Genomic DNA, 16,515 nt, shown 5'->3' on the forward strand with positions numbered 1-16,515 from the left:
CAAGAGCGCAGGCTGGACCCTGAGCGCTTGCGCTGTACGTGGACCCGCTGGTACTTAACCATGATGTACGCGGGATCTCTGTGTCTTACTTCTCTGAGCCGAGGCCGCAGCTCCAGGATCCTTGAGTCTAGTCTCCCCTCTGATTACTTCTGTTTTTGTTTCGTTTTGTTTGCTTGTTTACCTTGACTTGGCAGCTGCCAGCAGATGAGTGTGTGGTTGACCGCTGGCTGCCCAGTCTGGTGTGCTATATGCCTTCATTAAGGCTTCCTTGCCTTTGTGTAACAGCGCACAACTTATTTGCCTCAGAGCTGTTCTCATCTTCGGGGATTTCAAGTTAGAATGCATGCGTATCTAGAGCCCAGAAATCTCAGAGCAGGGACCCTGCCTTTTAGTTCTTGACCACCAGGAAGGTTTTCTGCTTCTTGTTAACCCCCCATCAGAGCCTAAAGATGGCCCCTCCTGCTGTTCAGGGGGAAAGTAATGAAAGTTTAGAGCATGGTTTCAAGACTGTGTGGGAAGGGTACTTCCCGATATGGCTCCCTGGAGACAGATAGTCCCTGCCTTTCTTCTCCGGCTGCCAAATATGTCAGCAACATAGACGACTTCATGCTATTTATTTATTTATTCATTCATTTATTTATTTATTTATTTAGTGCGTGTGTGTGTGTGTGTGTATGCAATGTGTGTCCCTGCATTTCTGTGACCCTGTGTTTAAATGTTTGTCCCAGGCTCATGTACATGTATGAAGGTTAAGGGCAACCGCAATTATCCATCCTCGTCTACCTTGTTTGTAACAGCACATCTTGGTTGTATTTCTGTTGCCAACCCCAGGCTAGCTAGCCCAAAGAGTTTCTGAGATTTCTCCACTTCTATATCTAGCAGATACAGAAGCATCTCTCTTCAGTATCTGCGTGGGAGTGCACTAGTGTTACAGTCTCTTGCAGTTGCGTCTGACTTTTTAGTGGATTCTGGGGATTCAAACTCAGATCTTCGTGCTTTTTGTACAAGGGCTTTATCCATATCTCCAACTCACATATGATCTTAAAACACAAGATTAGATCATTAATTATCAATTGGCACAAGATAGTTGTTAACCTGAGGTTTTGGGTCATGTTTTGTAGTGCGTTATGGAAGATATGGGTATGAAATGTGTTTCTATGAATTTTTAGTTTACTTAATTACCACAGTGCTTCTGAAAGTAAGACATGGGTTTTAATGCCAAGTCTTTGTTGAAGGTGTCCTTACTTTCATTTTTCATTAAAAATTATATTACATTGTCTATTTAGTGTGTGTGTTCTGTGTGTGCATGTGTGCACGTGTGTGTGTGCTTGGAATACTGTGTGTTATAGATTGCATCCATCATATGGGTCCCAGGGATCAAATGCAGGTCATCAGATTTGGTGTTCAGGGCCTTTGCCTGCTGAGGTATCTCACTGGCTCATCCTTGGATACTGTGTAACAGAGTAAACCCTTCATATTTATCGTCCCACTATCCTGTCGTTTTGGAACCTCATTTTTTGAATATTCAGTTTTTTAAAAAAAGATTTATTTATTGTGTATACAGTGTTCTGCCTGCCTACCAGAAGAGGGCACCAGGTCTCATTATAGATGGTTGTGGGTGCTGGGAATCAAACTCAGGACCTCTGGAAGAGCAGTCAGTGCTCTTACCCTCCCAAGCCATCTATCCAGCCTGACTATTTAGTTTTTATAGCTTTAAATGATTAAGTTCCCCATGGTTGTGGTCATGACAATGAAATCTAAAGTTAATAAAAAATAAAATGGCATACATTTTTTATTTTTTGAGTTGGTACTGTGTTGGTTGAAGTCTGCATGCCTGTGTACATGTGTAACTTTTTGGGTTCATTCATGGCTCACCAGCCTCCGGCACTAAGTAACCTTCCTGCATTCATATTTATGGCATCACTAGAATCTTGTGTTTCTGCCACCCTCATAAAAGCCGAGTCTGGTTTTTAAGGGAGGACTTCATGGAATTAACCAGGGAAAGCCTCATTTATATCTCCTGCAAAGACAGACCAAGGCCTGTGCTCTTTTTTCTCTGCCAGAAGTTTTTATAGTAATACTTTGTGTCCCAGCTCTGGCTCTTACCATTAAATGTGCTTTTTATAGAGTAGCAAGTTATAAATGTAGTGCAGCTACGGCATATTAATCTTACTGCAGAGATTTAATGAGGCAGTTGTTTTGCGATGGACACTATTGGGAGACGAGAGCGACAGAGTTTTACTTCATCACTGAGCTGCAGAAATATTCCTTGCCTGGTAATAATTATAACCACATGATCTCTTCATTTTTCTTTCTTTTGCTGGTGCTTTTCCATGCAAAAGTGGCTTGGAAGGAGGTCCATTTCCAGGCAGCAGAATGGCTCAGAACTTGGACTGTTTTCTTAGTAGTTTGACATTTTAACTTTGATCAGGCATGGCATCCTTGTTGCAAAGAGGGGAATATGTAAGACGGGTTTCAAGCATTTAGATAGTCCCTGCCATTCCACTGAGATGGCTTTTAGGTATTCATTACTTTTACTTGACTTTTATATAGGTTATAAAAAAGTATATGTGGTGAAACCTCATTTTTACATGGACAGAATAGAATTTCTGCTGCTTGGCCTTAAACTGATCCCACACTTGAAATTAATTGAAGTCCGTGCCTTTATTACCTCCAACACTTTCAAGCCAGGGTAATTTTTCATTTTCCCAAAGTTGTAATTTTATTAAACCAAGTTAAAGCAATAACAGTCCTTGAGAAGAGCAGGAAGGAAAGAACTACCTGCCAGAGACCATAATGAGAGGAAAATCAGGCCTCTCTCAGATCCTCATTTGTAGGTAATGTTAACAAAACTGGAAACAGAATGCTGCCATTTATTGTGGCAATAACAACTCTGCCTCTATTCCAAAAGCCAACCTTTAGTTCAGATCAGAACACTATAAATCCAGGCTCCCACAGCCCCCCTTCGGAAGGATGAGCTGGAAAGTTGGGTCAGCAAGTAAGACCTTTAGTGATGGATGCCACGTGTTGGAGCAGCATCATTTGGGGCAGCTGGAGGAAGAGGTTCCTGAGGTACAGTGTGCTTTGCAGTCTCGCTTTGGGGACTTGAGGGGACTATTTTAACATCCTGCCCTGTGAGGCGGTTTATAGGCAACAGTGTAGTTGGAAGAATGAAAGTCCCTCAGGCAGCAGGGCTGGGGGCAGGGCGACTCTTGCAGGCATGGGTCTCCCGTTTATAACCCTTAGGCTGAAGTCAGGGTTTGAGTGACTGGCAGAGTAATACAATTATTTTTTATGATTGGATCTCAAAGGACTTTATAAAAACTCCATCACTAAGGCCATGTGCAATTATTGAAGTGTAGCCACCTGTGGGAAAGCAAATGGTTGACAATGCAAGCACTTTCTAGATGCCGCCTGCACCCATGGCATCAGGAACAGAAACCCCGCACGCAAATAAACACATTTTTTGAATGGCCAAGAAAGAATTCCTCGAGCAAGCGAGCCAGTGGAGGCTGGGGAAGGATGTCTCTCAAGGAAGGAGACTGAGACTCTGGTGCTCCCCACACGGAGGCCTCATAGGCTATAATCGAACCCGCCTCCCAGAGGGTCCCACTTAAGTGTTGACCTAAAAACAAATCCGCCAGTTGGCTGGAGCATGAATCCTAAAGTTGCAGCAGAAGTGAATAAGCTTGACTGACTCCAGTCCCCGAAGGCTCTTATCTATAAACCCAGAAGTGCAGGCAAAACATTTTTATTAGTCTTAAAATGACCCTCCCTCTTGTAACCAGCAATGGTGGTGGAAACACAGGCTGGGCTCCTCTCGCGTGTGGAGAGCAGAAGCCCTGTCCATTCATATTTGTTTGGTATCTTTGATATTAGATTTGTGTAAAATACTCAGATTCCTGAATAGTGAGGAAGGTGACTGTTGTAAGGAAGCTGCTTGTTGGTTCCCAGCTATCCAGACTCCCAGAATAACCACACAGAAACTACTAATTAAATCACTGCTTGGCCCAGTAGCTCTAGTTTCTTATCGACTAACTCTTACATATTAATTTAACCCATTTCTATTAATCTGTGTATCGCCACATGGCTGTGGTTACCGGATAAAGTTCCATCTAGGGTCTGTCCCTAGTGTCTGTCTCTGGAGGGGCTACATGGCTTCTCACTTGACTTCGCCTTCTTTCTCCCAACATTCAGTTTAGTTTCCCCTGCCTAGTTCTATGTTGCCCTATCAATAGGCCAAGGCAGTTTCTTTATTAACCAATGATATTCAGAGCATACAGAGGGGAACCCCATATCAGGTGACTTTTTACCCCTTTTCTCTGTGCATATTAAAATATTCAGTCTCCATATTTATAAACTAATAGGTCTGTAAGCCTAGTGCATGGCATCTAAATACATTAAAATTCAGCCAACACCCACATTTTCTGGAATGCAGTCAGGTTTTTCAGAAACTGAAAACTCAGGCTAAAGAAGGAAGACTATTCAGCATGTGCATCCTGCCCCCAGCAAGCATTTGCTGGTGTAGGGGTCATTTGCCCAAATGGGACAGTTATTTCCTTTTCTGAATTGCCCTCTGGGTTGGCAGTCTAATCCTACTTGGCTTCATCTGTGGGAGATCTTTGGACCATTACCAAAGCACTGAGTCTGTAACTCCAGACGGAACATTTGAAGGCAGGAAACGCCGATGTGGCAGGTCTTCGAGAGTGTAAGTGTATGTGGATGCTTTTTACATTTGGAGGCAACTGATCTGTTCCTATTTTACAGACAAAGTACCAGGAAAGGACCTTTCCCCCTTTAAGGCATTCTCTTTCCACTAAATAGCATTTGTTAAGCACTCACCTGGAGATGGTGTTGGGCTCGCTAGAGAGCAAGACCCGCAAAGCATCTTGTCACACCCTGCCCCACAGGACCAGTGAAACCCCCAGTCTATTGGGATGGTTGTATGGAGGGTCTTGAGGTAATAATTTTCCAGATGGCAAATCAACCCAAATTGCCAATTCCTTAAATACAGAGTTGGTGTTTAACAGACAGAATCAAAATCACTTGCTGTTTGGGATGAGCTCCAGCCTTTTCCTATGACCCGGGGAGGTTACTCTGTACATTGGAACAGAAGCCAGTTTTGGTTTGTCTAAATAATTTGAAGGTGGTGATGAAGTTAAGTTTATTTCTGATTCAAAGGGATCTTTGAACAGTCGGAGAAGGGCATGCTGTAGGTTCTCAGAAGCAGGCAACCTGCAGGTTAACCAGCGGTCCCTCCCAACTAGGATGGCAAAGTGCCACCATCTATGGACTTTCTAAGAAAGATTTGGCAAATGTTGGTCTTGTGGAGTCTTGGTTGCACCATTTCTAATATTCAATGATGTTAAATGTCTCATGTTTATATAATCCAATATAGTCTATTTATTAAAATTAATATTATAGTCATATTGAATATGTGACTTTAGATTATGTAGTATACATTATCTTAGGTACCTTGACACAGCCCATTTGTAATTTTCATTGATTAGACAAGGTCTCAAAGAAAATAGAAACTCTGGACTGGGGATGTAGCTTAGTTGATAGTGTGCTTGCCTAGTTTGTACGAAGCCTTAGGTTCCATTTCCAGCATTATACAAAGCAGGCTTGGTGCTACCTGCCTCTTCTCCTGGCACTGGGGAGGTGGAGGCAGAAAGATCAGAAGTTCAAGGTTATTCTCAGCTACATAGTGAATTTAAGGACAGCCTTGGCTATCTGAGACTTTTTTACAAAAAGAAAGAAAGAAAGAAAAATCTGGGTTTGATTGGGAATACAGTTTATACCTGCCTGTGGAGGACTTTCTATTATTAGAAATGAATACACACCCAAATCAAGCCACTGATGCTATGGTCCTAATTTCTCCTACATAGTTCTTGTTCCTCCCTCCTTGCCTGCCTCCCCTTTTCTTTTTTCACACCACTCCTTTTTCCATTTCTACAGAGAAAAACGAAGGCACTAGGAGTTCAGGGAAGTACTTGTCTTCTTTGCCATACATACATACATACATACATGTGTGTGTGTGTTTGTGTGTGTGTATGGGTTTGGTGACTGAACTAGGTAGTTCTCTGTAGTAAGTAAATACAGTATCTGCCATTTGGGGAGCATTCTTAGGGCGCAGATAGGACTATTTTAGTTTGTACAACACATAGCTTTGCCACACTGATAACACTGTCTTGGGTTCATGACTCAATGGTAATTATAATTGTTGTTCATATCTTTTTTTTTCCTCTATAATTTGGAAATTCAAAGACAGAGCAAGCTGTTTGGTTTGCATTTGTGCCTGGAAGGATGCTGGGCTGGGACGCAGGGCTCGCTTTGCTGTCGCTGCATCACAGATAATGGAGTAACTGTGCGTTTTGACCACTTTATAAGCAAAGGTCAATTTCTTGCCTATGGTAATTAGTTTAAATGATTCTAGGCTTTTGTATGATCTGGTAATTTCCATGAAAGAATATATTTAGCAGAAAGGGGTTCATTCTTGGAAGTACTTTCTTTTCCCTTTGCAATGAAGACTGTTTATTTTAAGAGTGATTTATTTTTCTCTTTTAATGAAAAACTCCTAAACGGCGGTTATAAAAAGACAAAGTGAAGTTTGAGCATGCTTCCTTTGAGTAGATGGTGTATGAATAGGGCCGTGGAGTGGGGAGAAAAGCACTGCTACGAATAATAAAAGCGGACCCTTTGGATCCTTCTGCATTACATTCAGCAGCCAAGCTCTCTATTGCAGCCTCCAGGCAAACTAGTGTTTCTGGTTTTGGTTGCAAGAAGGTGAAATGTTACTCTGCAAGAACCTGTCTTGAAAACCCACACTTACAGTCTTGATTGTCTTTCAGACCCCAGCTGTAAACTTGAAGACAAGACTGAGGATGGAGAAGCCATAGACTGCCAGAAGAGGCCAGAAGACGGCGAGGAGGTGGAGGACGACGCTGGGCACAGCTGTGACAGCTGCCTGCAGGTGTTTGAGTCGCTGAGCGACTTCACAGAGCACAAGATCCATCAATGCCAGCTGACAGGTACACAGTGCCCATCACCTCCCCGCTCCTCACGCTCTTCCAGCTCTGATGGTTTCCCTGCCACTTTGTTCCTTTCTGTGCTTTTGCCTCCAATTATTTTACTCTGTCCACTTGAAATCCTAGAAATGTCTAGCAGGGGCGTCTAACCTTATGACCTAGAGACATGATGGGGTCATCTACAAGTACGTTGGGTTGCATTCTTAGTCACCCTGGGATGTTTACCGCTTCGGGGTGATATGTTGGATGCTCTTGATTAGAGATACTTTTGTAAAAATTCCAGAATGGTTGTCTGGGATGACCTCAGTGTTGAATTCTTTAAGAGTGAATGGGGAGTATATGTGCATATATGAATGCATGTGCATATATATATACACACATATATATCTAAATATACATACACATATAATTTTGTTTACTTTTTTACTGTGATATTAGGAACAAAATGAAATATTAAATGACTAAATAAAATATAATCCCTTTTAAATATTTTTCTAAGATTGTAAATGTCTGTTAACTTATTTTGGCTTAAATATCATCTCTTCAGAAAAACCTTCCCTGATTCTGTCTCAATCAGGCCCAGTTTTGTGTTCTTTCAAATGCCAACTTGTTAAGTCCCAGCACTTATTTTGTTATCACGGTTGTTGGCTGTTGTCTTAGTTACTTTTCTGTTGCTCTGATAAAACAGTGTGACTAAAAACTAGCTGGGGAAGAAAGGTTTATTTCATCACACAGTTTATACTTCACCAACCAGGGAAGTCACAACAGGAAACCAAGGCAGGAACCTGGAGGCAGGAGCTGATGCAGGGGCATGGAGGGGTACTGCTCACTGGCTTGCACCCATGGCTTGCTTAGCCTGCTTTCTTATTGCACCCAGAGCCACCTGCTCAGGGGTGGTACCACCCACAGTGAGCTAGGTTGTCTCATTAATCATGAATCAAGAAAATGCCGAACAAACTTGCCTACTGGCCAATGGAGACATGTTCTCAATAAGACTCTTTTTTTCTAGATGATGCTAGTTTGTGGTAAATTGACATAGAATTAGTCAACACAAATATCAAGTCCAGGGCTTCACAGAGGCCCCCATGGGTGTTTCCACTGAGCTACGTCCCTCAGAGCTTACTACATAATACCAGAATCTACAGTTCTCACCACGTGTGTTCATTTCCTGCCTCCATCATTAGACTCTGGGCCTATGTCTTCATTCATCGGCTGAGCCCAGCACAGTGCTGGGACTTCACTAGCCTCCTACCAAGGCTACCAGGACACACTGCTGTGTGTTTATCAGAAGAGGAAAATCTAACACCCACAGAAGCACAGCATGTTCAATGTAATGGCCGAATAAAGCTGAAACTTGGTTTATAGAGTCTATTCCTCCTTTAAAGTAGAGTTTCCTTTGATATCTGTGCATTCTGTGTCTCTCAGTGCAACCAGATGTTCATCGAAAGTATTTGAGACATGTTTTGTTTACATGTGCAGGTTTTCTTCTTGTCCTTATTCACTACATAATGTGCACAGCCCCTCACCTAGCATTTAGATTGTAAATCTCATGGAAACAGAGATGACTTAGAGTGTATAGGAGGGCGCTTATGAGGACATGAAGATTCTCTACCATTTTGGACAAGGGAAAGGCAGCTGGGGGTTGTGGCACCCTCTAGGGAACTTGTACTGATCCCTCATGGGTACCAAGAGCAACCGCATACCAAGCAAGGGCATACTGTGTTTGCTGGTGGGGTTGGCTCCACGACCAGTATACCATGCAGTTTCTTCCTTACTGTGGACCATGTGACATTGTTCACTCATTATTGTAGTTACCGCAGCTCCCGAATCCCTGTGGGTGGGTCTCTCCTTTGCCTTCTCTCATTTTTTTCCCTAGCACAGTCTTCCTTCCACTAACGATGATCAGGAAATATATTTATTAGACGAGTTGTTCTCCAACTGTTTTCCTAGACTATGTTTGTGTAAGATTTTAATGGGTGTTTCATTTTAACAAGGTTTCCTGAGCAGATTATTGTGGCAGCATTGGATGGAATCCAGGTAAACAAAGTTCTTTATTAAAGAGCGCACCATGGCTCATCTCTTCAAGAGGGGGTGAAGTGAGCAACTTTATTAGGCTATATACTCCTTCTTTCTGAAAAGGCTTCCTTTTTAGAACCATCTGTCCCTCACCTCCTTTGACATGATCTAACTCTATATCATTTGCTGGACTCGAACTCACAGAGATCCCATAGACTCTGCCTCCTGGATGCTGGGATTTGAGTCATGTGCTACCTACCGCACTGGCTAAATGATGCACGTTGCTCATTTACCTATTTTTGTAACTTTATGAGATTTTTAGGGTAACTTTTATTATGTTACTATTTTAAATGTATAGAAACCTTACAAAGTCTTTTAAGGAGTTCTTCTGTGTTAATTGATTGCCTCATCAATTACTTACATTTTGTGTTATTTCTTTTCCTTGCACCTCCTTTCTTTGCTCTCTTTTCCTCCATTGCTTACCATTATATTCTTAATATTTAAGGTAGTATCAGAATATCACATCTCTGAAATACAGCTTGTGTATTTCCTAGAGACCCATCTATTCTTCTGATCACTGTGTAGTTACTGGACTCAAGAAAGTTTAAATTCATTTAACACCAAATGTCTAATTAATATTCATTTCATTATTACTGATGTCTAATCTATAATCCATATTGAATTGCAACAACTTGTTCCAGTATGTCCTTTATAACTTTTTCTGTTTTGCCTCATCCTGAATACAGGATCACATGTGATATATAATCTCCACATCTCTCTGCCTGGTCTACTCAATCAGGAATTCTTCTCCACCTTTTTTTTTGTATTTTTGACAAGGGTGCCTGACAGACTTTGTAGGATTTCCACCAGAGTAGTTTGTCTGTTTCCTCAAGGCCACATTCAGGTTTGGTGGCAGGGACACCAGTAGGATGCTACATCCTCCTTATTCATTGTATCTGGAAGTAAACAGTATTGTTTGTTCCTGTGATGATGATGTTAACACTGAATACTTGTTTCCGTGTATTCCAGTCTTGTTTAGTGTGACTTACTGTTTCTCCTTTGTATACAGTGCAAGGATAATTCATGAGAAGATACTGTTGTACCTCAACTTCATGAAACTTCAACCACTGTTTGACTCTATTGTCATGCTATAATCTTTGCTACTTCATGACTTATTGGTATTTCTTTCATTATTCATTTGTTTATTTATATCATCATTGATTTTTAGATTACTTTGTTCAGTGATTCATAGTTCATTATATGTATATATGGGTGTATCATCTATCTTCTATCTATCTATCTACCTATCTATCTATCCTCTACCCATCTATCCATCCATCCATCATGTATTTATCTGTCTGCATGTCCATCCATTTATTAATCATCTGTCGGTCTGTCTGTCTGTCCGTTCATCCCTCCTTCCATCATTTATCTATCTTTGCATGTTGGGAATCAAACATAAGGTCTTATGGTGTAGATTGGTTCATACCACTGAACTGCCCACCTAGCTCACTATGAATATTTTGGTGTGTTTATTGTCCTAAATTTAGCCAATGAGAATGGATTCAGGTGATATTTTTTGGTGTCTGTTTAATATGTTTCTGTCATTGTCTTGGGGGACTTGTTTTGTTTCTGGGACAAACAAAAACTCTGGGTTATGTTCTTTTCTTGTCCAGTCATGTCCTGCAGTCAATGTGTTCTTGGTGACTATTACCATTTTTAGCTTTTGGTAGGGTAATGTGCTATCTGGGATCATTTAAAGAAACATGGTATTTAGAAGTTAGGACATGAGTCCTGCTCAGTGCGTGCTCAGTACTGTTGTCGGAGGCTGTTTGTTTGTTTTCTGGCCATCCAGACCCAAAATAATCACACAGAAACTATACTATTTGCAATATCGCTTGGCCAATAGCTTAAGCATATTTTTAGTTAGCTCTTACATCTTAAGTGAATCCATTTTTTTTGTTGTTATTTTTTACCACGAGGCTTGTAGTTTACTGGTTAAGGTTTTGAGGACACATCTGTCTCCTGCAGCAGCTACATGGCTTCTCCCTGATGCCACCTTTTTTTCTCCTCTATCTGCTTGGAATGTTTGCCCTGCTCTGTTCTGCTAAGCCACTGGCCAAAAAAACAACACATGCAGAAAGACTATATGACAGTACTATATCTTATTGTCTATAGAGCGCTCAGCTAACTCAACTAGGACATATGAAAATATGCTAATATGATTTGTAGTTTACACATAATATACCTATACAAGTACACACACACACACACACACACACACACATTCCTTGAACTCTAAGAAAAACCCCGTGTTTGTATTGATATTTCCAATTCATCCCGGACACATCCGTCTATTTTCCCTGTCACTTCTTTTTGGAATGATGGAAACCTGTCTGTTATTATCTTCAGTGTATTGACTCATTTGCTTGAGCCTAGAATACACATGGAGTAATCCCACAGTGGTTGACTCACATAATCGTGATACACATGTCAACCAATTAGAGCTAATATCTTTTGCAATTGGTTAAGTCTATATTTTAATGCAGTATTTACATAGGATAAAACTAAGAAGTCATGAGCATTCAATTTGATTAATTATGGGAGAATGTACACATTTTGTACTGCACCCATTTCACATTAGATGTCCTCTTACTGTACAGTCCTCTCTGCCCCCTCCTCAGCATTAAGATCCATCAGAAGTACTCAGGTCTTTTAAGTTCTTTAACCGTAGATTCATTTAGCCTGCTGTGAATGGGACCGTACACTGTGATATAGTATGAACTCTCTCCTCTGCCCCAGGGCCTTTTATGTTGTGGGTCAAGGAAACACTTTCATGCTGTTTGTTTTAAATTACTTTTGTTGCTGTCGTTGTTTTTCATTGTTGAGCAGTATTCTGCATGTTCAACTACTGTTACTGTTGTATGGCTGTACTGTAATTAATTGTCTGTTGTCTTTTTGTTGAATATTTGGTAATTCCTCTTTTCATTATTCTGAATTAAGTTGTAGTGGGCTACCTACCTTTATGTTAGCATATGCTGTAATCTTCTCCGGCTGATGGCCAGGAGTAGAGGTGCAGGGTATTGAGGGGGGTGAGGAGGGAAGTCATGCCTGTGTGTAGACACTCTTCCAAGTTCCTTCACAACGTGGTTGTTTCACTTTGTACTCCTGCCAGCGGGAGTGGGGGTAGGGCTGCCAGCGGGAGTGGGGGTGGGGCTCAGATTTCCAGCCATCCTCCATCCATGCCAATGTTCACACTGCGTGCTTCTGAATTCTCTCTTTCTTTGGAATATGAATTAGTCTTCTTTATGGATTTGCTTATGCCGCCAGTTCATATACGTTAAACTGACTTTGTTTAATGACTCTTTTCCTTAGTACATAGGGTTTTGTGAAAATCCAGGACCTTACTATATAGCCCTGACTGGCCCATAACTTTCTGTATAGATAAGGCTGTCCTCAAACTCTCAGAGATACATTTACCTCTGCCTCCTAAGTGCTGGGATTATAGGAGTGTTCCACCAAGTTTATCGGAGAATCCTATTAAATACAGAAAATTAGTCAGATATTGTTTTTAAGTGGATGACTGGTATGTTACATGATCCTTTACACTCATGTAGAATAGTGCTTACATTAGCACAAAACTGTGAACATGTGCTGCTTAGTATATGCTATGTTAGTGAGAAATCTTCTCTAAGGTGAACAGGGTTGTCTCTCCTGTTATAAGATTACTTTTCATTTATTCATTTGTTCATTCCTCATTCTGGTGGTATTTGGGATCATGGAATGTTTGGCAGTCTTTCCACTACTGAGCTACACCCCCAATCCTAATGTTATTTTAAATTTTAAGTGTTGAAAAGTAAACTCTGCATTCTACTTCATGAGGATGCACTTTTTATAGAGTGTAGCCCTGATAGTTATCTTTATGCTCAGCCTCATCAATCAGAAGACAAACAAAAGACATCACTTCGGTTTCATCTGATTTTAATGGTATCTGCAGAACATGGTATGGAATGGAACACCTAATATTTATGGGTTACATAATTTTTTTAAGTAATAAAAATGTTTGGTCTCTCTTTATCCAAGGCTTTCAGAATGCTGGGATCTGGCCTGTATTCACACAGGACCATAGTATTTTAATTCAAGGTAAGAGAACAAAAGTGAATTACTGAATCATGCCAGAGAAGAAGAGACCTGATGAGCTTTGTTCTTGTGTATCAAAAGATCAAAGGAATACGCCAGGCAGTGGTGGCACACACCTTTTAATCCCAGCACTTGGGATGCAGAGGCAGGCAGATCTCGGTGAGTACGAGGCCAGCCTGGTCTGTAAAGTGAGTTCCAGGAACAACCAGGACTGTTACATTCAGAAACCCTGTCTCAGAAAACAAAACAAAGCAAAGGAGTAAATAAAACCAAAGAATGATGGTGATGATGGTGGTGGTGATGGTGATAGTGGTGATGGTGATAGTGGTGATGGTGGTAGTGGTGATGGTGATAGTGGTGATGGTGCTGATAAAGATGGTGGTAGTGGTGATGGTGGTAGTGGTGATGGTGGTAGTGGTGAGTGATGGTGGTAGTGGTGATGGTGGTAGTGGTGATGGTGGTAGTGGTGAGTGATGGTGGTAGTGGTTATGGTGGTAGTGGTGATGGTGCTGATAAAGATGGTGGTGTGTATGTATGCCAGTGGTTCTCAGTCTGTAGGTCCAGACTTCTTTGGAGGTTGAACAGCATTTTCACGGGAGTTTCCTGAGACCATCAGAAAACACAGATATTTACATTATGGTTCATAACAGTAACAAAATTACAGTTATAAAATAGCATAAACATGATTTTATGGCTGAGGGTCTCCACAATATTAGGAACTGTACTAAAGGGTCATGGCATTAGGAAGGTTGTATTGGCGGGGTGGGGTGTATGCAAAGCCAGAGTGGAAGACAGAGAGTGAAGAGCAGAAATTGCAGTGATCCACATTAGATAATGAAAGTGTGCAAGTTGAATTTGAATTACCTTCCAGTCTGCTCTGAAGAAGATTAAAGACACATGAAGGATTTTAATTAAAAGGGTGATGTGATGTGTTTTGGTGGAAGTCAGGGGACAGTGCCCCTGGCCTCTCTTCCCGCTGCTAGAGTGGACTCTGGTTACCACCTGTTTTAAAACCTCTCTACAGACAAAGCACTCAGAGGTACTGGCATTTCTTTTTTCTCCTCTTTTGGTTGACTGTTTTCATTGGTTCTGCTTTTAACTTTATCCACCTGCTTATATCTTTGCTGTCTTGCCTCTGGTTCGTGTCATTCTCAAAGACTCATAATTTCCTGTCTCCATCCACCCCATTTCCTCTTCTGTGCTTCTCGTAGAGTCTTAAGGAATTTCCAGTTATTCTTTGATCCACGTGGACTCCTTCCTTTCTGTTAATCTTGTTGCCTTTACTTAGCTGTTTGGCTCTGTCCAGCTAGACTATAACCTGGAGGTATTTCCATGAATAATTTGTGTGAAGGAAGAGTGAACCCTGAGTAGCGTGTTGCTGTGCTTAAATATAGAGCAGAGTTAGAGAAGAAAGAAGTCATATGGCTCGATTTGCAAGGTAGAAGACAGGTGCCTGATGGTCTGAGGCCCCAGGAGGTCACACAGGCTTCTAGGGGTTTCCTGGCTCTGCTGTGAGAAAGCCAGAGAAACCCCACCTTGGCTCTTTCTTTCCCTTGTCTGCAGGATTTCTTGGTGATGTCACACCTATTCCTTTGGTGACTTTTGTCCCCAGGTCATGATGCAGATTCTTTGACCAGGCTTCCCTAGTAGACGCTGGCCCTTTTATATCAAAAGGCTTGAAATTTTGGTATAACCCTGCTAAATAAGCCTCTCCTGAACCAAGCCACTGTAGGTGAAGATCAGGTTGCAAGTTAGACATCAATATGAGCTGGACTAGTAGATGCAGGGATAAAGGGAGACACAAACACTACAGGAATCTGAATCTTAGAGGTGTTTTGGAATGTCAACACTGTTCTGGAGACGCAGATTTGATTTAGAGTTTGGTAAAACAACCCCCAAAGATAGCCAGGGACAAGGTGACACCTATGCAGATGAGATTTCTCTTTTTTGTCTCGTGATACTGTTTCTTTCAAGTCTGTAATCCTGCATGTATAAGTAAATTACATACGAACTTTGCTTGAAGGAAGTAGGGCAAAGGTGAAGACAAACTTAAATCCCACTCTTGAGCTGGAGCCACAGACGGCTGCCACCTGCCTGGCCCTAGCCTTGCTGTGATTTCCTGGAGTCTGGGAGGGAGGGGAGTGAGCCCTCCGGTGCTGTTGGGACTCTGATGCAGAAGACAGATTATCAAAATATATATTTACTGAAGGAAAAGCACAGAGAACCTTTCATTGTACTAATCCACAAACCCTATCATTTCTTGCCAATTCCCTCAGGGGGCGGGGAGGGCTGTGAGCCAGAGGGGTCTCATCACACCACTCAACAAAGATTTAATAGCAGGGTGCTGTGGGGGAAGGCTGAGATTATGGAACTTTATTATGCTTACAAAACGGAGTAGGAACCAGCATTATAAATCATCGAGACTAAGCTACACTTAACCGGATAAATGTGTAAAGTACATTTGGTAATACGCCTTACTCCTTGTTCTGCGTCCATTCTCTCTCATCTCCTGCTAATTTGCAAACTTGAGGTGTCTGCTAAGTGCCCTTTCATGTCATTAATGTGAATTGCTTTGGTGCATATGCAGAAAACACCAAGTAGATGGTGTTAGTTCCTAACCCGCGTCCGGCCTTGCTTGTGGTACTTTGTTAAGTAGAAGTCCACATAACAGGAAGACTGATTTTGGGGGAGAACATGCATTTGCAAATCATCTTCAGAAAGCTCTGGCCAGGTTTGAAACTCCTTTTCTTCCTCCCTGCTCTTCTTTCTTCGTTTATTTTTTTTTGTAAAATTTGCACCATTACTGTTTTACGTCACTTCCGCCCCTCCTTCTCTCCCACCCACACTTCCCATCTCCTCCTCCTTCAAATTCATGACCTTGTTTTTATTAGTTACGAAATAATTGTGTGTGTTTGTGCGTGCACGTGCACGCGTGTACGTGTACATGTGTGCGCGCGCAAACATGTGCGTACAACCTATCGAGTCCATTTGGTGTTACTTGGTAGTATATAAGTTTAAAACTGACTACTTGGGATTGGATAGCCTAGCAGAGACTCATCCCTGGAGAATACTGGTTGTTCCTTTCTCAGGAGTCTTTATCTGCCTGCCCACCTGCCCCCTCCTTCTCTCCCTCCCTCTCTCCCTCCCTCCCTCCCTCCCTCCCTCCCTCCCTCCCTCCCTCCCTCCCTCCCTCCCTCCCTCCCTCCCTCCCTCCGTTTCTTTCTTTCTGAGCTCAGGATGTATGATCTCAGGTAAGTGTTACACTGCTGACCTGTGTCTCCGACCCACTTTTTTGTTATTATTGCTATTGTTATTAATCTTGAGGTAGGGT

General features: G+C 41.9%; 1 protein-coding gene across 3 annotated transcripts in view; it reads left to right on the forward strand.

The window, feature by feature from the left end:
- Positions 1-16,515, forward strand: part of Znf521 (zinc finger protein 521) — a 284,630-nt gene that overhangs the window by 24,407 nt on the left and 243,708 nt on the right. For all 3 annotated transcript variants that reach the window (XM_085700110.2, XM_085700107.2, XM_085700109.2), the window contains one exon: positions 6,852-7,031. Coding sequence is in view for 2 of the 3 variants with exons in the window: in XM_085700107.2 (XP_085556233.2) it covers positions 6,852-7,031 (180 nt within the window). In the remaining variant the exon portion in view is untranslated. The remainder of the gene's footprint in view (positions 1-6,851; positions 7,032-16,515) is intronic.

Source organism: Myodes glareolus, chromosome 13 (assembly GCF_982192425.1).
Source record: "Myodes glareolus chromosome 13, mMyoGla1.1, whole genome shotgun sequence".
In the NCBI taxonomy this organism is placed as follows: domain Eukaryota; kingdom Metazoa; phylum Chordata; class Mammalia; order Rodentia; family Cricetidae; genus Myodes; species Myodes glareolus.